The following is a 26,416-nucleotide window of genomic DNA, read 5'->3' as shown; positions in this document are numbered from 1 at the left end:
TTACCTGTCTGTTCCCCACTCCTCAAACCCCCAATCCCAGACTGTGAGCCCCTCAAAGGCCAGGCCTACCTATATCTTTATCCCCAGCACTTCAATACAGGGTCTGGCCCATTGAAGAGGTTCAATGAGTGTTTACTGAACTAAACTGAACCATAAACACAATGCTATGGAGTTCTTCAGTCTGTCTGCAAAGAAGGAAAAAATAAGGATCAGGAAAGGTTTCACAGAGCAGGTGACATTAAGAGCTGGGTCTTGAAAAATGAGAAGGATAGTACAGAAGATAAACAGCAAAAAGCTATAGGAGCATCTGACTGGATTGCTTCACAGAAGTGAAGAAATCCCAACTAACAGTAGTTACTGATAATTATTATCCCATGGATGGTAGCTTCACCAAGACGTATTTTGCCTATATTTTACATTATTTAGGAATATATCCCCAGTGACCAGAACAGCGACTGCTATATAGTAGCACTCAATAAGTATTTGTTCAACATTTTGACACTTAGGAGGTGATTAAAAAAAACAAACCAACAAGTGATGCAATATAAGAAATCATAGTATAATACAATCATAGTATAATATAATCCCGTTACGTGGCAACTCTAGGTCACTAGAGTAGATGTTCCAAAAGAGTAGTGAACAGGTCTGCTTTGATCTTCCAGTATCCCTCAGTACACTTCGGAGCAATGTTGGTTGGTGCTCAATAAATACTATGGAAAAGGGGTGCCTGAGTGGCTCAGTTGGTTGAGCAGTTGACTCTTGATTTTAGCTCAGGTCATGATCTCAGGGTGGTGAGATCACGCCCCCTGAGTTCAAGTCCCGTGTGAGAGGGAGGCCCCAGTCGGGTTCTGCTCTGGGTATGGAGCCTGCTTAAGATTTCTCTCCCTTTCCCTCTTCTCTTCCCCTCACCCCCCTCCCCAGGGTTCTCTCTCTCTCTCTCTCTCTCAAAAAAAAAAAAAAAAAAAAAAAGGAAAAAATGAATTAATAAGAATCTAGAATACTATTACATTCTAAAACGATTAAAAGCAGAGTGGCAAAGGGAACATACTAGGGGGCTAAAACCCCCTGGCTTCTAAACGAGGTCCCGAGACATGCTGTTCGGCCTTGGGTAAGTTTCTTAGTTACCTCATCTGACTGGGCTGTTAAGGGACTACCTGAAAGGATGACTATAAACACCCACGGTGCACAGCTTCCAGAGGTAGACGCTCAGCAAATGTGAGTTCTCTAGAACACGAAAACACTACTAACATCTTAGTTGACAGTCACCGGAGAGAATAACCGGTAAGTGCTGTAAAAGGATGAAGAACGAGCTCTTGTCGCCCCTTTGCAAACTCTTCTAGGGCAAAGGATACTCTAATCCCTCACGCAAACTAAGTTTCCAGCCTCACCTGCCTCCGTCGTCGCTTCCGTCTCCGAGGCGTCTGCAGGGGCTGCGTCCCGGCAACGCGGGAGGCGCGCCTGCGAGACTCCCGGGGACCTCGGAGCCGCTCCACTGTGGCGCCTACCACAACCTTCTGTACCCCTTGGTAACCGCGGCGCGGCGGCAGACCGTGTAGGCGGCAACCGGTGAACTCAGCTTCTAACTACTATAAGTCCCGGCAAGCCCCGCGGCCACTTCCGCTGGCCCTTCGCGTCATCCAACCCCGGACTACGGATCCCGACGGACTCTGGGCGGCGCGTCACGCCGTCAGCTTCAGCCAATTGGCTTCGGACAAGTAGGAAGGAGGGAGACACAGAGGCAGACAAGATGGCGGCGGCGTCTGCACAGGGCGGGAGGAGTGGTGGCGGCGGAGGCAGTAGTGGGGTCGGCGGTGGTCCCAACTGCGGGACAGGCAGTGGCCGCAGTGGCTTGTTGGACAAGGTGAGGAGCCGGTTCTTGGGGACGGAAGAGAACTTGGGAGGCCCGGGAGGCGGCGAGCCCACCTTCCCATCCCCGCCCCCCTTTTCTTCTGTGGCTTCTCAGCGGGTAGTCCTCATCTGGCCCACCTTCGGAACCCTACCGGCGCTTGTAGGCGGGTGTCTCCATATCTCGCACCCCAGCTCTCTCCTCTTCAGGCCTTCTTTTTTTCTTGGTAGTGTGTATGGTCCTTAACTGTAGTCACCACACTTAGGATAATTTATTCCCAATTTCAATGCAGCCGACACTTTTCCTCGGAGGTGCTTGGGGCCACAGTTGATGTGCCCATTTCACTGACGGGGAAAACAAGCCCAAGCCCGAAGGCATGAACGCAGCTATTCGAAGTCAGCAGTCCCCAAACTCGCCACCACGACCACCACAGTGGGTGCTGCTACAGATTCTAAGTGTTCTTTGACCTTTTGCTTATGGAAGTTTCCAGGCGTTTTATCACGAGTCCGAATACTGAATTTACTTGAGTATTTACTTACCTTACTGAGCTGACAGGAACCCTCTTAAGATTTCTTTTTTTCTTTCTCCTTCTTCACCCTCCTCCCTCCCCCCTCATTTTACTCCTCTGCCTGCAACCAAGTGCAGTAAGTGAATCGGATTCTGAGCTTGCTGCCTGCTCTAGGTACCCTGTTTCCCTCTCTGCCCATTCATTTTTTTTTTTTTTAAACTGTGGCCCTAGTAACAGGGCTTAAAGGAAAAGAAAAAAGGGAAAACCATGCTCCTCGGTTGCCCCTTCTTGCCTTTGCAGAGGATCTTGAAAGAAACAGTTGCATGGAGATGTAGGTCCTAGTACTGGTTCTGCCTCTAATTAGCTGTGTGACCTTGAAATATGCTTGTTCTCCCTGTGTCTGTAGGCTCATCTGTAAATGAGGGGCTTAGCCTAAAGTACACTTAGTCCCTTCCAGTTCTCTCATTGTAGGGCCCTGGGACAGTTTCATGAGAAATGTTAAGCATGGGACCATTAATATAGTAAGTAGGATTTTTTGCTGTAATGGAAAGCAGCTTTCAGACACTCTTGTGCCTAATGCATGATAGGGCCTAAGAAACAAATATGTGATCATATTGAGGGGTTCAGATCCAGGTCTTTGTGCTTCTGTTTTCAGGTGTCACTGGTTTTGAATCATATGGTTCTCACACTCTTTAACCATTTTTAAGAGGAACGAGTTCTGGGGATTGGAATGGTTAAGTTGCTCCAAGACATGTGAGAGTTTTGGGAATTGATGTTTATTTTCATACATAAACCCTGCCTTTCTGCTGGTGAGCATCTCACAGCCTTTGCTCATCCTGTCCCGTTGACTGTTCTTGCTGTTCTCTCTGGATCATTACCAGCAAACATTTATCGGGGGCATTTTTTACTGAAGAGTATATGGTATCATTACATTATTGAAAGAACTTGGATCTGAGGATCATAAGATGCAGGGTTTGCTACTTTTAAACTGTATGAAGACTGGCAAGTCAGTTAAGCTTACCTTCCATCTGAAATCGTTTGGTTTTGGGGAGAACCAAATGGGGTCATATACATGAATGATCTCTTTAACACATGTTGCATACACCTGCGCAATGGCAGAGGAAAAAAATCAAGAATCCTACAGTCCGAAAATACTCAGTATAGCTGACTATAGGAAGAGGTACCCCAAATATTAAAAGTATTTGGTGTATTCAGATGTGTGCTTTTTACAGAAATAGAAATGAGAAAGAGAATGATTCCTCAGAACTAATTGATAAGGAGGTGAGGGCCCAGGGAAAGACCTCACGTCTGAGGGTGGACCTGGGACCTTACTTTGGGAGAGAAGGATGGCATACTAGGTGAGAATGTCCTTGAGCAGATGGTGCTTGATGTTTCAGGTACTGAGTTGACTGGATTGCTCTGTAAGAGACCTGTAGTGACATGACAGTAGAATCAGATTGAAGAGGGCATGGATTGCTTGGAGTAGGAAGCTGTTGAGGCTGTATAAAGTGGTTTTCAGAAAATTAGTTTGGAGAGGTAGAAATTAAAAGCTTTCGAATAAGGCCTTATACCATACTAGTGTGTAGTATTTATTATAAAAAGAAAGACAAGTTTGAATTCTAATATAGCTTGTTAAAATCCACATGGCCTTGGATAGGTTACATGATATTACTGAACTTAAATTTCCTTATATAAATAATGTGGGTTCCCGTATGTATTGTGGGCTTGTTGTAAATATTTTACAGTATCGAGTAAGCATTCTTTGTGAACAGCTATAAAAATAGAATGACCGGGCCATGAGAACCCTAACTTGAATAGCAGCAATAGATAAAAGGCCTTAAAAAAGAACAGTTGACAGAGTTAATCAAGAAGTGAGGGTCATAGAGGATAAAAAATAAGATCTTGTTAGGTGATTTTTCTCGGGAAATTTCGTTTCAGCTTTACATCAAGTTGTTCCTCTTCTGAATTCTCTAGCATTTATTGCACATGGGAATTAAGCTGTCACTTAATATGACATACTGTCTTATATTTTCCTACCAATTTGTATTTGTCCAATTTCCCCTGAAAGGTCCTTATAGTTCTCTGAGACAACCAACACAGAATAAGTACTTGCTTCATTAAATTTAGCAGACAAAAAACCCCTCAGATCTGCCTCCTCAGTCTTCAGAAATTGCCTTAGAGAATGATGCCTTTAATTGTCTGAAAACTGAAGGAAGGTATGGTAGAAGAGAAGATGGAGAAAAATTATTCTCAGGGGAACAGGATCTGAATGAATAGAGAAGCTTTTTTGCTCTGCAGGACTGAGAGCCTGTTACCTTATAATCTCTTTAATTTTATTTGTCTTGATTTTTTGGGGGGTCTTTGTTTCCTGCAGCTGTAATTTCACTTGCCATGAAGAAATGTAATAAAAAGATGTAAATGTGCTTCACTGTGCTTCTAGCTTTCCCTAAGCAGATGTGAATTTCTGCTCCTATGAAACTGACTTTGAGAACAAAGCAGTTCTAGTTTCCTGATCTTAAAAATAGGTATGCAAATGCAATCTTCTAACCTCCGTCACAGAATAACTTAGATCATTGCAGTAAGTTATTTTGCCCAGAATACCTCAAAGCATTTTCTTTTACCTAGCAGGCTGTAAAGAAAATTGCTTGCTTAATTGTTTTAGCTATTATAATTGACAGGTGGTATTAAACCATGCTTTCCAGAACTATATCCAAGTCTTTTTAACCTTATACATGGATTTCTGTCTCCTGGCTCGATTTGTTTAGGCTACTAAAATTGTTTGGCTATGAAAATGCAGTGTTAAACTGTGTTTTTAGAAGCTGTATTCAGACCCTTTTAACTTCATACCTGTTTAACTTCATTTCTGTCTCCTGGCTGGACTGTCATCCTGACGGTAAAACAGAGGTTTTATATTTTAATAGTTGAGGACACAGGCTCTGGAGCCAGCCTATCTGCTTGGCTTTGAATCCTGGCTATGCCACTTAGCAGATATGTATTCTTAGACAATTTAATAAATTTTTCGTATCTCGATTTCCTCATCTATAAGTGGGAATAATAATATTTACTTTAAAATGTGTCTAGCACTATGAGTAGCACATAGTAAGCACTTAACAAAAAATATATGTAGCTACTACTAACTAGCCGGTTACTCTGGTCTTCAGCTTCCTTAGATAACATATTTTTTCCTGACATCATATAAAGATACCAGACTCCGTTGGGGTTTTAGTTAAAAATACAGATTTCTGGACCTCATCCCAGACCTGAATCAGATTCTCTGGAGGTGGGACCTGGACATCTGTATGTTTTTACACATAGCTATTTATTTATTTCTTTCCTCTACATTTTAACAGTTACTTCCAGGTTGAGAATTATCTTAGATTACTTTTTAAAATCCCTTCTGGTTCTAATATATTAAGAGTTTTTTGTTTATTTTTGCTTGGTTTATAACTGTTCTGCTTAATCAATAGTGGTTTCTCTAAAATGTTTATAATGAGATTTTGAAATTCATCTGTTCCAGCCTCCTCATTTTATAGACATGTACACAGTTGAAGAGGGGAAGACGAAGCAACTTGTTCAAGATGAGACATTGAGTTAGTTACAGTTCCAGAATCTGGTTTCCCAGTTTTTAATCCAGTGCTCTTGCCTCTCTTACTGGAGCCGGCCCTGTGCTAAATACTGCAGTAGTGGAAAGACCACCTGTTTTGAGGTTGGAAAACCTAGATTCAAGCCTTGGGTTTATCACCCATCAACCATGTGTCCTTAGACAAGTCATGTATCTCCTTTTGGCCTCTTCAGTGGTAGTTTAGCTTGCCAGATTTCTGATACGATATGCCTGAACCCTAACCCACCCCTGAACAAAGATGAACAGTTTTATGGCATTGCTGTGGTTTGTGTGTGTGTACGTGCTTAAGGAAACAAGGTGCTCACTTTTAAACATTGTTTTGCAAACTAAACTTGAATAACATCTCAAAACTCATGTTTTACTACATCAAAATTAAAAGCTCTTATGTCAAAGGACACAATTAAGAAAGTGAAAAAATAGTCCATAGACTGAGAAAATATTTGAAAACATATTTCTGATCAGTGTCTAATTTCTAGACTATATAATCTTACAATCCAATAATAACAAGACGAACTAAAAAAAAAATTTCTTTTTTAAATAGGCTTTATGCCTAGCATAAAGCCCCCAATGTGGGGGCTTGAATTCAGGACCCTAAGATCAAGACCTGAGCTGAGATCAAGAGTCAGATGCTTAATCAATTGAGTCACCCGGGTACCCCAAGACTAACTTTTTTAAAAGAATAAAGGATTTGAATGACATTTCTCCATACGAAGATAAACAAATGACCAATAGACCCATGAAAAGATGCTCAGCATCATTTGTCATTGGAAAAATGTAAATCAAAACCACAGTGAGATACCGCTGGGATGGCTATAATAATAATTTTAAATAGAAAAGAAAAATAACCATTGTTCGTGAGGATGTGGAGAAATTGGAACCCTCCCGCATTTCTGGTGGGAATGTAAAATGATGCAGCCCCCTTGGAAAAATGGTTTATTAGTTCCTCAGAAGGTTAAACATAGAATTACCATATGACTTAGTGTATTTCACTCTTGGATATAAATATAAGAGAATTGAAAGTGTATGTCTATACATAAAAACGTACACAAATGATCATAGCAGCATCATTCACAATAACCAAAAGGTAGAAGCAACGCAGGTGCCCAGAAAGTAAATTAGTGGTTGCTGGGGGCAACCAAGGGGATTGGGAATGACTGCTTATGGTTATGGGGTTTGTTTTTAGGGTGATGAAAATATTCTAGAATTAATGGTGATGGTTTTACAACCTTGTGAGCATAATAAAAACCACTGAGTTACACATTTTTAAATGGTAAGTTTTATGGTGTGTGAATTACATCTCAGTTTTAACTCATTCCTTTTTTTCTTTACAGTGTTTATGGGGTAACCTCTAAAGTTTCAAATTATTATTACTATTTTCTTAACCAGTCATTCACAATTATGTAACAGTGATAACACAGATGTTAAGTCTCCATCTGCCACATCCCTTTTTAGCTGTTGCCTGCTCCATTTCTCTGCTCTGATCTCTGTTTTGTCAAATTTCAGTAATAGTTTTTTGTATTACTTGAACTTTCAGTAGTATTTTACTCATTGATCACTTCTTTCTTGTTTTTTTTTTTTTTTTTTTTTTTGGTGGCTTCTAAGAAGATCATTTGCTTCTGGTTTTCCTCCTCCTTCATTGGCCTCTGTCTTTATTGTCACTATTTTGTTTTCTCACGACCTGTAAATATTGGCAAACCCCTTTCCTCTATACTCATCCCCAGGAAATACCAGTGTCATGGCTTAAATACCATCTGTAAATTGATGATTTCCATATTTGAACTTTCAACCTGGTTCTGTCCTTTGAACCTCAGACTTACATGTCCAACCGCCTACTTGCCATGCCCACATGGATATCTAATAGTAGGTATATTAGACTTAAATAGCCGGAACCAGTCTACTTACCTTGTTTCTCTGGTGTTGCCACTAATGTTCATGCTCATAATTCACACATGGTAATTATTAACTTCCAGCTTAACTCCAGTGATAAATGTAGCTGTTAATAAGCCACTAGTAAGTAATTTTCTTTGCGGTATTTCTTGGTCATTTTTATTTTAAAAATAGGTTGAGGGGCGCCTGGGTGGCTCAGTTGGTTGGGTGACTGCCTTCAGCTCGGGTCATGATCCTGGAATCCCGGGATCGAGTCCTGCATCAGGCTCCCAACTCCGTGAGGAGTCTGCTTCTCCTTCTGACCTTTTCTGCTCTCATGCTCTCTCTCTCTCTCCCCCCCAATTAAATAAATAAAATCTTCAAAAAAAATTTAAAAATTTAAAAAGAGATTGAAAATTAAGTATGTTACCAAGAGCTATAATCTCTCTTTGAGATAATTGTCGTATTTCTGAGTTGGGATCTAAATTTGGTGATAGTGCCCATTCTTAAGACAGACATTATTTTCTCCCCAGATCGAACATTTTTTTCTTATTTTGAATGTGTGCATATGGCTTTAGGGATCCATATTTCCGACTCAAATAGTAATCTTACCTTTTGAGTCTAACATCAGTTTTTATAATCTTATTTTGGTTTAGAAAATTCTGAAATATCTCAATATAACTACAGAGTTTAAACATCTCAGACTCAGCATATACAAATGTGTATTTCTCCTTTGTGCATCTCTGTGGTTTTTCTTGGAAAATGACATGATGGCTCAGCTATCTAAGCCTGAATTTTTTTTATCCCTTTGCTGTTGCTGTTATTCAGCCCCTGCATCTAAATCGGTCCCCATCCGATGTATTTATCTCCATCGTTACTCCCCTCTAGACCATCTACAAGGTTCCCACTAAAAATGGCTTTAAAAAACAAAACATAAATTTGATTGTGTTGTTCCTCTGTCAGCTTAAAATATTCTCTATTGCTTCTCTCAGAATAAAGTCCAAGCCCCTTAACGTAGTAAATAAGACTATCTAGGATATATTCCTTTGTCAAGTGCCTCATCTCCTATTACTTTTCCTCTTTGCAGCTTATATCCCCTTTCTAAGCTGGGAGAGACCTTTCAAAGAAGGGAGAGAGAAACTGTGTTAGTTTTTCTTAGAGCTATACTTAAGGCTCTTTCTGAGTCAGAGCAGGGTCCCGTTGGCACTGCTCATCTCTGGTAGCCTTCATCTCTTCAGTTTCAAATTGAATCTTTTGAGTCTTACTGCCCTTTGTCAGCAAAGAAACTTTATGAAGCAATTCATTGAGGTCTTTATCACTGCATAACTTCTGTTTTCACATTCATTCACATAAGAAAATAGAAGTGTTCATCCTGTTATTTTATACCTAGGGCAGTTTTGTATTACTGGACATGCCTTTAATGACCCAAGGATTTTGTCCTTTTTTGCCATTAAGCCAGAAGATACATGGAGAACAGGAAAAGCCTGTAATCCTCAAATCATTTAACTCAGAAAATGTCTTCCTGCACTATTTACATAAGCTCAAGACCTGGATTGTGTTTAATATTCTTCCAAAGTCCTTAGAAGGTAGAGTTCTTACTACCATATCTGCAGTGAAATGTCTTCGTAGAACTTACTATTCATATCTGCAGCAGAGACTTGTAACTAAAATGAGTATTTAACTGAAATGAGTCTTTGTCATGTTCTGTCAAAGCTATCAAATGTGTATGTTCTATGAATTGGTCAGCCATCTAGGTCTGGCAACAGGTATGCTGGTCCGATAAAGTGTTTTTCTCTCTTATGTTGGTACTGACAGGGAGGTGATCTCTTTAAACTAGGACTTTCTGAGCTATATTTTCAGTTAAATTGCAGTTGGTTTTAAAGGGAGGAAAATGGAAAATTCAAATCTGTTCTGTGGGTTTTATTTGCATATTCAAGATTAAAATCTTTTAAAGTTTTTTTTATGTTATAATATTAAATAGGAATCAGGATACTTTGTATGGCTATCACTTCAGGGATTTGTGTCTTTTTCTTCTTCTTCTTCTTCTTTTTTTTTTTTTAATATTATTTATTTATTTGACAGAGAGAGATCACAAGTAGGCTGAGAGGCAGGCAGAGAGAGAGGAAGGGAAGCAGGCTCCCTGCTGAGCAGAGAGCCCGATGCGGGGCTCCATCCCAGGACCCTGGGATCATCACCTGAGCCGAAGGCAGAGGCTCAACCCACTGAGCCACCCAGGCGCCCCTCTTCTGTTTTTTTAATGACTAAGAATCCCTTTTCTTATATTTTGTGGGAAGCGGTGTGGAAGTGAGAAAGAGAATGGGTTTTGAAATCATGAAAACTCGGTTTTACCTGGCTTTACCCCTGCCTTGCTGTCACTTTGTGCAAATCTTTTAAACCCTTAGTGTCGTCTGTAAAAGCAGGATATTAGTCAGTTTGAGCTGCTTTATCAAAAATACCATAGATTGGGTAGCATAAACAACAGAGTTATTTCTCATGCTTCTGGAGCCTCGGAAGTCTGAGATCAGGGTGCCAGCATGGTTAGGTTCTGGTAAGGGCCCTTCTACTATTTGTGGACACCTTTCTTGTATCCTTATGTGGTAGGAAGCAGAGAGGAAGCAAGCTCTCCTGCCTTTTTTTAAAGGGCACTAATCCCTCTCATGAAAGCTCTACCCTCATGACCCAGTTGCTTCCCAAAGGCCCACCTCCTAATAGTATCTACATTGAAATTACAATTTCAACATCTGAACTTTAGGGGAGACATAAATGTTTGTCCATAGCAGATGGCAGGTGTTCTTAATAGGCTTTTCATAAAGATTAAACAAGATGGTATATATAAAACATTTAGCTTAATATACAGGACACGTTAACGCACTCAGTAAGTTATAGCTATGGTTATACCTCCCTTAAGTTCTCTGGACAAGAACTGAGTGAGATGATTTCAGCCATGTATACATTTGTTAAGTTTAAACTAAAAGTTAACATTTTAGAAATCTTTTCCTTCTCTTTTTTCTTTATAAGAGCTCAGACATCTTTTTAGTAAGTAGCTCTTGATGCTGTATTACATCCTGATTCTGTATTACGTCCCTGATTCTGAGAACATAAAAATGTTACTGAGGGAGATGTTCTGTAAATCCAGCTAACCAGATGCAGTGTATTAGTCTTACATAATTAATAGCAACAGCAGTAGCTAATTTTTAATAAGTACTTGTTGCACCCTAGGCATTTTACTGTGTCTTAAAATTACCATAATTAATCCTCAGGCCAATGTGTGAAATAGATATCTTTATCATCTTCATTTTACAATTGAGCAAACTAAGGCCGTAGAAAGATTAAATTATTTGCCCTATATCATCCATTAAATGGAGAAGTGAGAAAACACAAGTAGTTGGACTCCAAAGCTGTAGTTTTTAACACTATGTTGTGCTCCTTTGCATAATAACCACCTTATTGGTTGAAGAAAGAGTGCCTTTGCCCACATCTGTTTATAGTCCGTCGGAATTCAGTTAGCTTCTGGCTTGAATTATAGCACATCTTTTAGAATAATGCCACAAACAGAATCTTCCTTGGGGTTGAGTTCAGAAATGAAGACAAGTTAAAAATAAATTTCTATCATTGAAGAAGGGACAGTTTTATGGTGATCCGTGTATTTGTAACTTAGCCCTAAGTAATTTTGTTGCCTTCTCTAACTGGCTGTGTGACACTTAATATCCCTGAATGCTAGTTTTCTAATTTGAAAGACATTGGTTTCCAGATTGAGGATCTGCTTACAGCCTAGCAGTAGTATAATAGTGAATGAGAATTGACCTGCAGAAGGGACATGATCTTGAAATTTTAGATACACTACACATAAAGAACTTCGTGTGAGTTCTTCCAGAAGGGAAAAAGCATTGAATGAAGGATCAGGAATTAGAATGGCTTTAGGAATCCCACAAACTGTTGAGACAATGGAATACAACTTTAAAATTTTTGAAGAGAACTTACTTCTCTTAAGTGTGAGGGTAGAATAAAAAGACATCCTCAGATGTGCAGTCTCAAAATTTATTTCCCATGTGCATTCTTCAAGGAAGCTCCTAGAGGATGTGCTCACAAGATCAAGGGAATAGTAAACCAAGAAAAGAGTAAAACATGGTGTCTAAGAAAAGCAGGTTCAGCCCACGAGAAGGTAAAGGGAAATAGTAAATAATTAATAGTAAAGGGAAATTCCAGGGTGACAGCTGTACAGCAGGCCTGGAAAGCAGTCCATGCAGGTCAGAGCAGGTCAGGAGGCTCCAAGACCAATCTCTCTAAAAAGATGAAAATCACAGAATGCTGAATACCTTTGCACATATTAAGAGGAGATTTAAACAATTGCAAGAGAATTCAAAACTATACTGGTGACAAATACATTGATTAAAAACAACCACCAAAACAACAGTAGCTTCAAGGTAGCTTCAACAACTGTAGCTTCCAAAACAAAAGCTATCAGGAAAGAAAAAGTAATCCAAGTATACTACATAACTCATCTGTAAATAGCATTTATAACCATAATGTACCATTTGAATAATGACCTAGCCAAAATTAAGCTGTTATAGAAGACCCAATCACCAGTGATCTGCTATGACTGTATTAAAAATGTGGTGGAGGAGGAGCAGGAAAAATTAATGTGAGTGTGGCAGGGATGAAATGGCTACATTTCCTCTTTTATGGTGAGAAGTCCATAGATTTAATGCCAAAAACTGAAAAATTAAGAAATAACAATGTAAACATTTTTTAATAGAGATGAATATATTTTTAAAAATCAGAAGGAGATAAAAGTAGTGTCTCTTTTGGGGAATGGGATTGACAATAGCAATGGTCTTAAAGTCAGTATCTGTGATTGTTAATTAGGCCCAGTATATACGTATCTGTAATATGCAGGTGGGAATGTGGGAAAGAGGAACTGTGTGAAGTTACAGCATCTGCTGTGTCTTAATTGGCAATATGCCTGTATCAGGGGTCCCCAAGACTGTGTTCAGTGATTCACTAGAAGGACTCAACAGGACTCAGTGTGTAGTTGTACACATGGACAAGGTTTATTTCAGCAAGGGAAAAAGATGCATAGGATGGAAATCTGGAAGAAACCAAGTGCAAGATTCCAAGAGTCTTCTCCCAGTGGAGTCCCATAAGTTGTGCTTAATTCCTCTGGCAGCGGTGCTCTGACAGTACATTTGGAGTGTTGTCTGCCAAGGAAGCTCATTAGAAACCCAGTGCCCAGATTTTTTTTACTGGGAGCTGGTTTAGTATGTACCTTCTGCCTAACCTGTGCCCAAATGCCAGACTCCTAGAAAAAAAACAACAACAACTGGTGTTTAGCATAAACCACATTATTTATACAAACGATTTAAATCACTTAGGGAATGTTTTTTTAAATCAGTGTAGGAGACTGTTCACCAGCCTTTCTAACTCTCGGGATGGTAGTCTCATGCCTAAATTACCTCTTTTTTGCACAGAGCCTTTCTTCGTAATTTATCCTGTGAGGTCCCACATGAAAGAAGCCAACCTTGGCTGTGCCTTTTTATTACTAAAGGAAAGCAGTTTGTACTTATGGATGGAGAAGATAAGAGTGGGAGAAAAAAGTTTCTAAAATGCCTTGAATAGCAGTAGAGAGAAAATAGAAGAGTAGCATAGATTTTAGTTGATGAGCAGTTTTAAGAATTACAGAAAATAAGTCCGAAAAATAAGTTCCTGATGTCCGCCCTCCTGCCCTTTTCCGGAAGTCTCTATACTACAGCAAAGATGCTGTTTCCTCTAAAATAGGCTAAAGGTTTTTTCATGCACCCAAACTGGGTTGCCTACTGGTTTGAAATTTTTATGAAATATGGTATTTGTTTACTTGATATAGAAAATTAAGAGTTGAGCATTATGATCTATAAAAGATAGGTTTATTAGAGTATTTAAAGTACCCTGTCACTTAAACTATGTTCATGTAATTTGCATTTGAGAACATTTTTACTATATAAAATATTCATGTGTTTAGAAATTTAAAAGGCATTCTTTTTAATCAAATAAAATTGAAAGTGGTTTGAAGAAAATAAAAATCAAAAAAGCCGTATGTTGATAAGTCAGTCCCACCCATGTCCCTGGACCATCTCAAGATACCTGGGTACACCAGTTTGTTTAACCAGTCCTCTGTAGTTGAGTATTTGAGTTACTTTTTTACTATTAAAAGCACTGCTGCAGTGTGTAGGCTTGTATATTAGTTTATGTGCATGCAGATATGGAAAAATTCCCAGAAGTGGAATCCAAGGTGCTAAATTGTCTTAGTATGTGTTGTACCATTTTGAATTTCTACCAACAACGTGTGAGACAATCACTTGATTCTGTACCTCTGTAGATGATGGAAATTGGAAAGGGGTTTGTCCAAAGTCATATAACTGACTGGTAATAGGACTTGATTTTTAATTCAAAATATTCTTTCCAACAGACTACACTGGATTTGCTGTTTTCCTACGTTTAAGGCATGCTGGTGAAATACAAAAGTTGTTAGCTGACATTTTGTTAGTGTCTGAAAGTTCATGGATGTAAATTGTCTTAAGTTTTGTGGTCATAGAATGAAAGGATGAACAAGTGGAGCTTTTTTCCTTGTTTCCACATTTGGGTAAAATGAGAATGGAATATGTGAGTTCACACTGTAGTCTCTGTAGCCTAGGTAAATGTTTGGTTTGGGGCTTGTAGATTTAGCTTTCCAGCATGGAAAATCTGGCAAATACTGGCAAATCTGACAAATACTGGCAAAATCATATGAGTACCACTTGATTCTAGTGACTTAGGCTCCTTCAACTTCATTTTTAAGTGTTTGTCTTTTAGCTGTCCAACATCACTGGACAAGGAATAAATGTACATAAACTTAAAGATGCTCTTGTTAAGTAAAAATTCAACCAAGTAATTTTTAAAGATCTAATTGGCTTTAATCAGGCAGCATCCCATCTAGCAGGTAGAGGGAAGCTCCAAAAGACTACAGAAATAGAAAGATTTTTAAAGCTGGAGAGGGAGTGGAAAAAAGGAAATTATTAGCGAAGAAGCCATTGTTTTAAGGTGAAGGGGCCTATTGGTAAGTTTCCTAGTGCTGACCAGGAATTTCTTCTGTTGACTGGTTAAAGGGCATATTTCTTGGGGGTTAAAACTGCCCTTAGGTTAGGTACTAGGTCCTAGTTTACTGACTTGAGGTCTTAACCTAAGTGACACCATTTTGTGCCTGGGATGGGGGGGGGAGGCATTTAAACACTCTTAAGGAAGTAGTTCATTTTACTTTCAGTAAGCTCCTATGCCTCTTGATTCACAACTTTTCTATTTTACAGTGGAAGATTGATGATAAACCTGTAAAAATTGACAAGTGGGATGGATCAGCTGTGAAGAATTCTTTGGATGATTCTGCCAAAAAGGTACTTTATTGAGGTTGGGAGTCTGTTAGCGTATATATAGCTTATGACATGTCTGCAAGATCTTTTTTTCTGAGACTTGGAATGGCTGTAGTTGTTAGTTTAAGGAATTGAGCCATAAAGCAGTTTCTGAAATCTTTACAGTAAATGTGGGGAGCATGTGTTAAAATATTAGTTACCTCAAGCTTCTGTCAAATTTAATTTTTGAATTCCAGAAAGCTGGTGATCAATTGTTTTTTAAGGTTACTTGGCCTAGAGCTAAGAGGGTTGAGGGAATATAGGACATTTATTCATGATTGGACATCTCTCTATTTAAAAAGGGAAGAGGGGCACCTGGGTGGCTCACTCTGTTAAGCATCTGACTCTTCGTTTTGGCTTAGGTCGTGACCTCAGGATTGTGAGATCGAGCCTCACATCAGGCCTCACGTCGGGCTCTGCACTGGGCGTTGAGCCTACTTAAGATTCTTTCTCTCTGCCCCTATCACCCTTCTCTCTCTATTTTATTTATTTATTTTTAAAATGTTATTTATTTGACAGAAAGAGTGCACAAGCAGAAGGAGCAGCAGGCAGAGGGAGAGGGAGAAGCAGGGAGCCCGGGACTTGATCCCAGGACCCGGGATCATGACCTGAGCCGAAGGCAGACACTTAACGACTGAGCCACTCAGGCGTCCCCACTTCTCTCTTTAAAAGAAACAAGCAGGGGGAACTTTTAGCTTCCTCCCAGGGAAAAAGTTGAGGATTAAAAAAATGATGAGAAGTTGATGAACTTTTTCTCTGGGATCATTGAGAATAGCTTGAGTCTTTTTTTGCTTGAAGTGGTAAAATCCTGATTGGAGAGAGCTGTTGGTAATTATATGATAATATAACTTTTATCATGGACATTAAGAATAAAAGCACATACTAGGAAGGAAGAAATCCTGTGAGCTTGATTCCTTGTTCTTTTTACTAGGTACTTCTGGAAAAGTACAAGTATGTGGAGAATTTTGGTCTGATTGACGGTCGCCTCACCATCTGTACCATCTCCTGTTTCTTTGCCATAGTGGCTTTGATTTGGGATTATATGCACCCCTTTCCAGAATCTAAGCCTGTTTTGGCTTTGTGTGTCATATCATATCCTTTATTTATGCTCAGGTTTGTTTTCTAGTGACTGTTTATTAAAATCTCTACTGATAATTATCCCCACTCCCTAAAATAAATAAAATAAACTTTGATTCTAGGGCCTGCTAGTGTTAGAATTTAACATTATGAGCCATGAGCCTCTGTAACTTTCGTTAGTGATTATCATTGATATTTGCGATTTAATGTGGTTATTTTCTCTTTAATTCTGTTTAGTTATTGTAGAGATGATTATAATCCAAGTGTGAGGGCCTAAGAGCAAAACACCCATTATAGTGAGACCCAGTTCTCATTTCTAGCCTACCACATTCCTGTTAGACCTACTGCTTCAAGAAACTCATTGCAGGATATTAGGGAAGGACCGGATTTTGGAGATTCAGGGTTCCCTGAAGCTGAAGGGCTAGACTGAGAGTTACTGAGCATGAGATAAAGGTGTGGTTTGTGTAACATGGAATTAAATCCTATTCTGGAGCTCTGGGTTTGAAATCCAAGCTGTTTTTGTGATCTTATGATAATAAGGACTTAACTTACTGGAGACTGTTTGAATGCTGCTCTGTTACAAATAGGGGCAATGCACATTCAGAATTAAAAACATTAAATGAGACATTTTATAATGTTTGGTTATGTAATCTCTCAGATTCTTTCCTTTCCCCTCTCCTTTTACAATATTAGTAGAATCATGTTTGTTACCTATCCACCTTGATTATTTCTCAAAAAGCTAAATACAAAGAACTTCTATTATACTGTCACTGTAATTATAAAAATTCCACTTGTTCATAGTAACAGTTTTCTTGTGGTTCCTACCACCTCCTCCCTAAGTCAATCTGGACATACTGAATTTTTCTTTGTAACTTAAAATATATTGGATGTCTTTTCATGTTGGAATATATAGGGCTGCCTTATTAATATCCACACAGTATTTTTGAGTGTCTGCTATGTGCCAGCACTGTACTAATTTAAAACAAATCATTTTGGTAGGCAGTTTACTTTTCTTAACAATGCTGCCACTACCTGAAATATTTCTAAAAAATGTGCTTTGGGGATTTTTCTTCTAGCAAGCCATTTAATAAAGCAGGCCCTGATTAAAAATGGTATTATCCAAATTGATCCCAAATCATAGTCCCGGAATTGGCACCTTCACTCCCTTTGGTAATCAGATAAATCATCCCAGTATGAATTTTTTCACCATTAAGGCAGTTCCAAAGACTATGCTGTAGGTTCTAGAGGCAGTTACCAAAGGAGTTCCAAAAAGTTTAAACTGTGAGGGCAACATTATTACAAATATATGGCTTCCCAAGAGAACTACCGTGATGAAATTTCATTTGTTTGGTGTTTAAAGCAAAACATGCATGATCTTGCTATTTTTATAATCATCTTAGTTTTACATATAATGGTAATGACTCTTCTGTGCTAGACACTGAAGATACATACACACACTTAAGGATGAAAAATGAAATAGCTAAATTTTCAGTGTTTTTATAGCGGATGAAAAATGAAATAGCTAAATTTTCAGTGTTTTTATAGCAAGATGAAACTGTCTTCTCCAGGATTATCATTACAAAAGTTTTCATAGCCCTTGTCAGTTTGTGTTATTTCTTTTGTGTGTGTATGTGTGTTTTCTCCTTAACATTATCTGAACCTATTTTGTGATGATGGGGATCCTGACGATTTATACCTCATATAAGGAGAAGAGCATCTTTCTTGTGGCCCACAGGAAAGATCCTACAGGAATGGATCCTGATGATATTTGGCAACTGTCCTCCAGTCTCAAAAGGTATGACTGTCTTCATAGATCCTTAAATCCTGCTGTTGGATTTTCTTTCAGAATTGAGTCATTTTCAGCAACAGACAATTTTATGCTTACTCCATGCACATCATAGTGCCAGTCATGTCAAACTAAGTAAGGGGTATGAATGATCCAGAAGGTTTTTCCTAGCATTATACTTCTGAGATTGTATTATCACAGAAATGCCCTCAGGATAAACTGTGAGAGAAAGAACTTTGGTGGAAGGATGAAGAATAGGTCTCTTTCCCTCTGGTCAATAAATGGACCCAATTAGAATACAGAACTATGAAGGCCAAAGTTGTGAAGTGAGTTATCATTGAAGAACTCTATTGCTTCTGTGTCTTCTGTGATCTTGACTGCAGTCTCTGCAATCAGGAATATTTGCAGCAATGCACTTGGCAACTCAGAGAAGCACATTTCAGTGTTTCTGACCAGCTGTGAGTATAACTTCATGCAGGTGACACCTGAGGTCTTTTTAGGTATCCAGAGTTGGGTTTATCTTCCAGCTCATCTCTAGCTGTATGACTTCCTGTATATCCTGGAAACTATTTGAGCTTTAGTCAAAACTGGGTCAAGAATGACTCCCGAGAGTTTTTGGGAAGATGCCAGCTTTTATATATACTAAGTGTAAAAATAACAAACGTCTGTGGAGCATTAACCATATACTGGGTATTATGCCAAGTGCATTATCTCATTATCTCATTCAACAACCCATTTTGTAGATAAGAACACAGACCCAAAGGGTTTACTTAATTCTTCCAGGGTTCTAGAGCCCAAAAGGGAAATCTAGCAGGTGTTCCAGCCCACATCTGAGTTCAGACTTCATGCTTTTAGTTCCTATCCTGAAAATACATGGGATAGGTCCTATCACATAGTAGGCTCTTAAATAACAAGTATAGTTAATGCATATACAAAGGTAAGCATAGCATCAACACCAAAGAGCTTCTCTCATTACCAGCTTGTGGAGATGCCTTTGAGGAGGAGCAAAATGTCCTTCTGGGGTTTCAGCTGAGTTCTGGCAGGGCTCCCACCTGCCTTTTGACCTCAGAGGTCATAAATCTATACCTTGTGCCAGGCTCCTAAAAATAGAGTTGCAGAATTCTAGACCGTAGCAACATCTTGATTTCTTTATTTTCATTCATACATTCCATTTCATTCATATGTGCATTCAAACACACAGTGTATTTTTTTAAAGATTTTATTTATTCATTTGAGAGAGAGCATGAGCTGGGAGAAGGGGCAGAGGGAGAGGGAAAAGCAACTCCCCACTGAGCAAGGAGCCCAACATGGGGCTTAATCCCAGGACCTTGGGATTGCGACCTGAGCCAAAGGCAAACATTCAACCGGCTGAGCCACCGAGGCACCCCTACACAGTGTATTATTTTTTAACAGCCTTATTGAGATACAGGTCACATACCATACATACACTTACAGTATACAGGTCAGTAGTCTAGTGTTTACAGATAACGCAGACATCAACACAGCCAACATAGAACATTTTCATCATCTCAGAAAGAAACCTTGTACTCTTTAGCTATCCTCTCCCTATCCATGATCTCCCACCCCATTCCCTTAGTCTTAAAGTCGCCATTGATCTGCTTTCCATCTCCATCGATTCTCTGTTCTGGACATTTCATGTGAATGGAATCCTAGACTATATGGTCTTTTCTGATTGGCTTCCTTGGCTTAACATAATGTTTCCAAGTTTCATTCATGTTATGGCATGTATCAGTATTTATGCCAAATATTCCATTACATGGTTATACTACATTTTGTTTAGCCATTTATTAGTTGATGGACATTTGAGTCATTTCCACTTTTGGCTGTCGTGAATAATGTTGCTATAAATAATCACATACAAGTTTTTGTGTGGACGTATGTCTTCATTTCTCAGGTAATGTCCTAGGAGAAGAATTGTGGGTCATATGGTAACCCCCTTGTTTTTTCCTTAGATTTATTTATCTGAGAAAGGGAGAGAGCACGCATGCACACAAGCAGGGGGAGAGGGGCAGGGACAGGGGGAGAGGGGCAGGGACAGAGGGAGAGGGAGAGAGAATGTCAAGCAGACTCTGAGCCAAGTGTAGAGCCTGACGCAGGGTTTTATCTCACGACCCTGAGATCATGACCTGAGCCAAAATCAAGAGTTGGCTGCTTAACTGACTCAGCCATCTCAGTGACGCATATGGTAACTCTTTTTAATTGTTTGAGGAATTGCCAGACTGTTTTCTAAAACAGCTGCACCATTTTCAGTTCCCTAGCAATGTACAAGGATTCTGATTTTTCCTCATTCTTGCTGATTTTTTACCAGCTGCCATGTTGTTGTTTCCTGTGGTGAGGAAATATGCCACCCCTGTTCCTTCTCATTGCAGTTAAATACGGATTCACTTCTCTTACCTTGAAGATAGCTCCTGGCTCATTGGCACTCTCTCTAGCATAGCTCCTTTTGGAAGTCTTGGTGACTTCATTATCCAAATGGATGATGGGTTCCCATTCTCTGGCTTCTCTTCTGATCGTTTTGTTTTCTGCCATGTCTTAATAAACACTTATTTCCTGGACATATCCTAGACTTGGCTGATAACTAATTACCTTTAATAATTTCAGTTTTGAGTATCCCGCTTTCTGATTCCTCTTTTTCTGGTTCTCTTGTTCCATTGGTTCTTCAGCCCCAGTGCCATCCTTGATTCATTGAGCCTCCCAACTTTTTCATTGTCCCTTTTCTCCTTCATTGTCTCAGTTCTCCCTTACCCAATTTATATTCCATCATTTCTGTAGTTTAGTTACTCTCACTGCCCTAGAGCATCTTTGATACCTTCTCCTCTGTCCGCAAACCTACCCTCCTCTCCCATCTTTACTCTCAGCCTCTTTTTGTTGCTGAGATCGAAGCAGTCAGAAATCTCCCATCATTACCTGCTTGCAGTGCTCTTCAGAGTCTGTTTCTTCCTGAGTTTCTGTCTGCTGCCTTCTGTCAATTTGTCTACTAGATTCTCTCCCTTCTCATTTACTTGATGTTTGCCTTTCTGCTGGATCATTCCTTGTGGCATGCAAACATGCTGTCATTTCTCCCAACTGAAGAAAATTGGTTTTGTTCCTCTTTTTCTCCTCACATGGTCTTATTTCTCTGTCCCTTTTTTCTCCTCTCACTATCTCTTGGATCTGCTTGTCTTTATTTCTCTTTTCTTATTCAACCAGCATTTGATAGTGGATTACTCTCTCCTTGTTATACTTGTCTTTTTTTTTTAAACTAGGTTTCTAGGATACCATAATCTTCTAATTTTCTTTTTAATGTCTGCTTTTTAGTCTCCTTTGTGATGCCTCTAAATTTGAAATGCCACTAGTGCTTGTTACTAGCGCCTCTTCTCTATCTATATACACTCACTAGGTGTAATCTTATCTAGAATTTCAAGACTTTAAAATACCATCTATATGATGAAGATCTCTGAATTTGTATTTTCATCCTAGACCTCTGTCCTGAACTCCCAGCTACATTCCAGTTTCCTTTTTGACTTCAGATCCTAATAAGCATTTCAAAATCCACACATTCAAAATCTAACTCTGCTGTCCCTCATCCAAACCTGCATTCCCCCCAGGTTTCCCCATCTCAATAAATGTCACTTCCATCCTTCTAGTTACTCAGGCCAGATCTCAGTCATTTTGACTGCTCTCTCAGTCTTTCCAGTAGTCTTTCAGCAAATCCCATCAGCTCTGCTTTCTAAATATATCAGTCTGACCACTTCCATTTCTTCTGCTACCTCATCTCTCAATTAGGTTACTATAATAATGTCTTCATGGACCTCCGCAGCTGCTCACCCTGCTCATAGTCTATTTCCAGTACAGCAGCCAGAGTGCTCTTTTTAGAAAGGAAGGCATATCCTCCTCTCCAAACCATGTCAGTCAGAAAAATCTAAATCCTAAGCCTATCTTAGAAATCCATACTCATCTGTTCCTCTGCACCCCCCACACATAATGCACATACCCTCCTTATCTCCGTGGCTTCCTCCTCTCTAATGTCATTCTGTTCTTTAGGCGTTCCAAGCATGTTCTTGCCCTAGGGCCATTGCATTTGCTGTGAACTCTATTTGGATTATTCTTTTTCCAGATAGCTTGTTCTTCTCTGCTTTAGGGCTCTGCTCAAATAACTGCTTAGTGAAGGCTTTCCTGCCTACTACATTTAAAATATCATATTTTTTATTTTATTGCTGATTCTTTTATGTACACTAAAGTAAAAGTCCCAAAAGGCAGAGATGCCTCTTATGTTCACTGCTGTATAGCCTTAGCATCTGAAATTGCCTGACATGTAAAGTTAGGACTGAATGAATATATAATTATTCTTATAATTATTCTATAATATATTGTTAGATTTTTCTGAGAATACTTTAGATGTAATTATATGTTGTGTAATTGTATAATAAGTTGTATGCTACATAATATAAAATAAATACTAACTAAAGTGCATCAGATCACAACTCATCAGATCATGTCCTACCATCAGAGTCGTGGAACTGCCAGTGGAACCGGGCCTAAAAGTTCTGAGATTACTGTAAAATCAATTAATAGCCGCTGGCTGGAGTTTGAGAAAAATTTTGAGGTGTTGAAAATAGTTTAAGGACTTCCACTCATAGCTCTCCAGATTGGGAATAACTGGCTAGATAACAGTTTTGTTGTGTTTTTGATTTTGTTTTTTAGTATGGTTGACACAGTGTTACAGTAATTTCAGTTGTACAGCATAGTGATTTAGCAGCTCTGTAGTTAGCTCACCGCTAGTGTAGCTACTGTCTGCATTATGCAATGTAGTGCTGTTACAGTACAGTGACTATACTCCCCATGCCGTGCCTTTTATCACTGTGACTTACGCATTCCATACCTGGAAGCCTGTATCTCCCACTCCCCTTCACCCATTTTGCCCGTCTCCCCAGCCACCCTCCTTCTGGCAACAGTCAGTTTGTTCTATGTATTTACAGGTCTGATTCTGCTTTTTGTTTGTTAATTCTTTTTGGGGGGGGTTCCATATATAAGTGAAATATATTTCTCTTTCTCTGGCTTATTTAATTTAGCATAATACTTTCTAGGTCCATCCATGTTGTCTGTCACAAATGACAAGATTTTGTCCTTCTTTGTGACTGTGTAATATTCCATTGTGTATATACACCACACCTTCTTTATGCATTTATTGATGGACACAGTATCTGAGTTGAAACTGCTTCCATATCTTGGCTATTGTAAATAATGCTGCAGTAAATACAGGGGTGTATGTATCTTCAAAGTAGTGTTTTCATTTTCTTTGGGTAAATACCCAGTAGTGGAATTACTAGATCATATGGTATTTCTATTTTTAATTTTTTGAGGACCTTCCATATTGTTTTCTATTATAATTAGCTCCACCAATTTACATTCCTACCAACAGTCCGAAGTATTCTTTTTCTCCACATCCTTACCAACACTTTTTATTTCTTAGACAATAATTTATTGAGCTATGATTTTTTGAGCGCTGGTTAATAATAGGCACTGTTTTAACAATGACGGTGATCCTGAAAACTGGGTGGTAGTTTTCCTGTTTTAAACATGCAGAAACAGAGGCTTCAGCAGTTGCTTTCTCTAAAGGTAGTAACAGCTTGACAGTCCACTGAATGTGCCCTAATTAAATGGAGACAGAAACAAACAGGTCACAGTCAGGGGGAGGAATGTCATCCTGCCAGAGGTTGATTTTTATAAACCCTCTTGAATGGGTGGCGAAAGTACCTTAAGGTATAGGTAAGGAATCTCAGGAATTCATGTAGTAAAAGATATTTCTGGCCTGAAATACGGGTAGAACCTGAAACTTGATTGATTACAGGGAACATGGACTGAGCAGCCTGGAATTGGTGAACATCTCTGGAAAACAAAGGTTCTTCATTTTTTCATAAGATTTGGTGCCAAGTGCCAAGCTAGGAATAGAAAAATAAATAAGACGGAATTCTTATCCTTAAGAATCTCTGAGCTTAATGAAGAACACAGATGCTTAAACATCTTCCAGTAGATAATTTGATTGACAGCATGGGAGCCTAGCATTAGGCCTGGCATATGCTAAGTGTACAGTATCTGAGTTGACAGTTGATGGTATGGTTACAATTGATGGTGTATGACAAAGGAGAGTCATCTGACCCATTTTGGGAAGGGTATCCCAGAAAAGTTTACGCCTTAATATTAACAAATGGGAACTAGTCAGGTGAGATTAGAGAGAATTGTCTACTAGGAAGACCCTTCTAGCATAACAAGTTTAAGGTTCAGAGGTAGGAAGTGGGCCATATAATTTAACGGTCTATGACAAGGTAGAGGAGGTACACAGTAAGTAAGGCAGACATGGCAATACCTATGAATCAGAACTCATCTTTTTTTTTTTTTTAAGATTTTACTTATTTATTTGACAGAGATCACAAGTAAGCAGAGAGGCAGGCACGGTGGGGGATGGGGAAGCAGGCTCCCTGCTGAGCAGAGAACCCGATGCGGGGCTCGATCCTAGGGTCCTAGGCTGAAGCTGAGCCGAAGACAGAGGCTTTAACCCACTGAGCCACCCAGGCACCCCCAGAACTCATATCTTGAAGGCAATTAGGAACCCCTAGATTTTTTTTTTTTAAAGGATCAATCTGCATGTTACCTCTGTCACCAGTAGCCAGCTCAGCTCGGTTCTTCAAAAACACTTGATGCTCTGGTGTTACTTGTTGAATCTCTATGTTTGGTTTTTGATTTATTATCTTTGCTTAGGTTCGATGACAAATATACTTTGAAGTTGACCTTCATCAGTGGAAGAACAAAGCAGCAGCGAGAGGCCGAGTTCACCAAGTCCATTGCTAAGTTTTTTGACCACAGCGGGACACTGGTCATGGATGCATACGAGCCGGAAATATCCAGGCTCCATGACAGCCTTGCAACAGAAAGAAAAATAAAATAGCCAGGTCTAAAAGCAACCGTCTTTGCTGGATCATGCTGAATTTCATGGTGAGGGAGAAGGAAACAGAACTTAAAATGGATAAAGTAAGATACGTTTAAAATGTCCCTATTTTGTCCTGAAATTTTAGTCCATTCCGGATAAATGGGATTTTCTAGTCCAGATATGAGAAGTTGTAGCTCTGATATCTGCCTTTAGCCTTGGTCTGCTAATTGCATTGTTTTGATTTGCTTTTCTGGAAAAGCACTTTTGCTAGCAGCCATACAGACTTTGTCCTTCATACCTAGTAGTCCTTTATATTGTATAGCTTTGTGCCATGCAGCATTTAAAGACTCAGTTTTTAAAATTGTTAACCTGTTGCTGACTTTATTGTGTTAATTCCTATTTCAACAGCTGTTTCCCATAATTCAGGATACAACTTCTTGTGTATGACAGTTTTCCTTCACACACCATTTTTGTGGGTGTGTATATATCTGACTTGGGGGGAATTGGGAAAAAAAACACAGCTTTTTAATTTGTTTAAAACAGACCTTCTGTTACATTTTGTGCTCTTAACCAATTAAAGAAGCCAATAGCATTTTTAATTTTATATCGTCTATGTTTTCCACTAGTATATCCCTGTTGATTTGTTTGTGCCCTTTATTAACTGCCATTTTCTAAAATTTTTTTCAATAAAAGGAAAGAAGATGTGAAAAAATGGAGTCATAGTCTTGATGGAAGAAACAGAGCAGCAAGTGTTAACAGTCTTACTATGATAGGTTCCTTTTGTTTTTAGGCTGTTTTACTGGTCAGAAACCTGTGCATACCTGTAGGTGAGGAACTGCTAGCTTTCCAGGAATAACAATTATGACACTCAGTACTTGGTGCCAGCCAGTGTGCCAAGTGCTTGATGTGTATTAACTCACTGATGCTCATAACAGCCCTAAGAAGCAGGTGCTGTTATTATCCCCATTTTATAGATGAGGAAAGTGAGGCACGAAAGTTGAATAATTTGTCACACAGCTGGTGTTGGAATTGGGATTTAACCCTGGTTTGTCTGGCTCCAGAGTTGTGAGTTGGTATCTTTTTTTAGTACTTTCCCACTGTAGCAGAGGAGGACTGGGCACTTGCCTAAATCCTCTAATCTTCGGGAATATTGGCCCTCTAGCTTACAAAAGTACAATTCCAGCTGAGCCCAGTACCTAAAACTATTTTCAGTTCATAAGAAATTAATGCTTATCACATTTTCCTGTGGGAATGTTGCCCTATCTAGTACCACACAGTGGGGGATTATGAAACATCTCTGGATGGGGAGTCGAAGCTTTGGATTCCATATACTTTTTACTCTTACAAACCTTGGGTAAGTCACGTAAT

General features: G+C 39.2%; 2 protein-coding genes across 11 annotated transcripts in view; one reads left to right on the top strand and one right to left on the bottom strand.

Moving 5' to 3' along the window:
• Positions 1-1,608, bottom strand: part of XRRA1 (X-ray radiation resistance associated 1) — a 63,959-nt gene extending 62,351 nt beyond the window's left edge. For 5 of the 10 annotated variants that reach the window (XM_032853060.1, XM_032853065.1, XM_032853066.1 and 2 more), the window contains exon 1: positions 1,389-1,605. The gene's annotated coding sequence lies outside the window, so the exon portion shown is untranslated. Of the gene's footprint in view, positions 1-69; positions 186-1,388 lie in introns of all 10 variants that reach the window. The other 5 variants (XM_032853067.1, XM_032853068.1, XM_032853061.1 and 2 more) reach the window with 4 other exon arrangements.
• A 117-nt stretch (positions 1,609-1,725) lies between these two features.
• Positions 1,726-25,760, top strand: SPCS2 (signal peptidase complex subunit 2). The gene is made up of 5 exons (XM_032853076.1): positions 1,726-1,861; positions 15,159-15,242; positions 16,189-16,349; positions 17,995-18,129; positions 24,880-25,760. The coding sequence occupies exons 1-5, from the start codon at positions 1,748-1,750 to the stop codon at positions 25,064-25,066; spliced, it is 681 nt and encodes a 226-aa protein (XP_032708967.1). The 5' UTR covers positions 1,726-1,747; the 3' UTR covers positions 25,067-25,760.
• Positions 25,761-26,416: the final 656 nt, after the last annotated feature.

The sequence above is a fragment of the Lontra canadensis genome, unplaced genomic scaffold (genome assembly GCF_010015895.1).
Source record: "Lontra canadensis isolate GAN:19392208 unplaced genomic scaffold, GSC_riverotter_1.0 scaffold7, whole genome shotgun sequence".
Lineage (NCBI taxonomy): Eukaryota > Metazoa > Chordata > Mammalia > Carnivora > Mustelidae > Lontra > Lontra canadensis.
The sequence above is the reverse complement of the archived record's forward strand: the minus strand, read 5'-3'. Positions and strand labels throughout refer to the sequence as shown.

Excerpts from the sequence above, each read along its gene's own strand:
- SPCS2 (XM_032853076.1), top strand. The coding sequence starts at position 1,748 with ATGGCGGCGGCGTCTGCACAGGGCGGGAGGAGTGGTGGCGGCGGAGGC. Across the intron at positions 1,862-15,158 it reads GCAGTGGCTTGTTGGACAAG|TGGAAGATTGATGATAAACC; the intron begins GTGAGGAGCCGG and ends TCTATTTTACAG. Across the intron at positions 15,243-16,188 it reads TGGATGATTCTGCCAAAAAG|GTACTTCTGGAAAAGTACAA; the intron begins GTACTTTATTGA and ends TCTTTTTACTAG.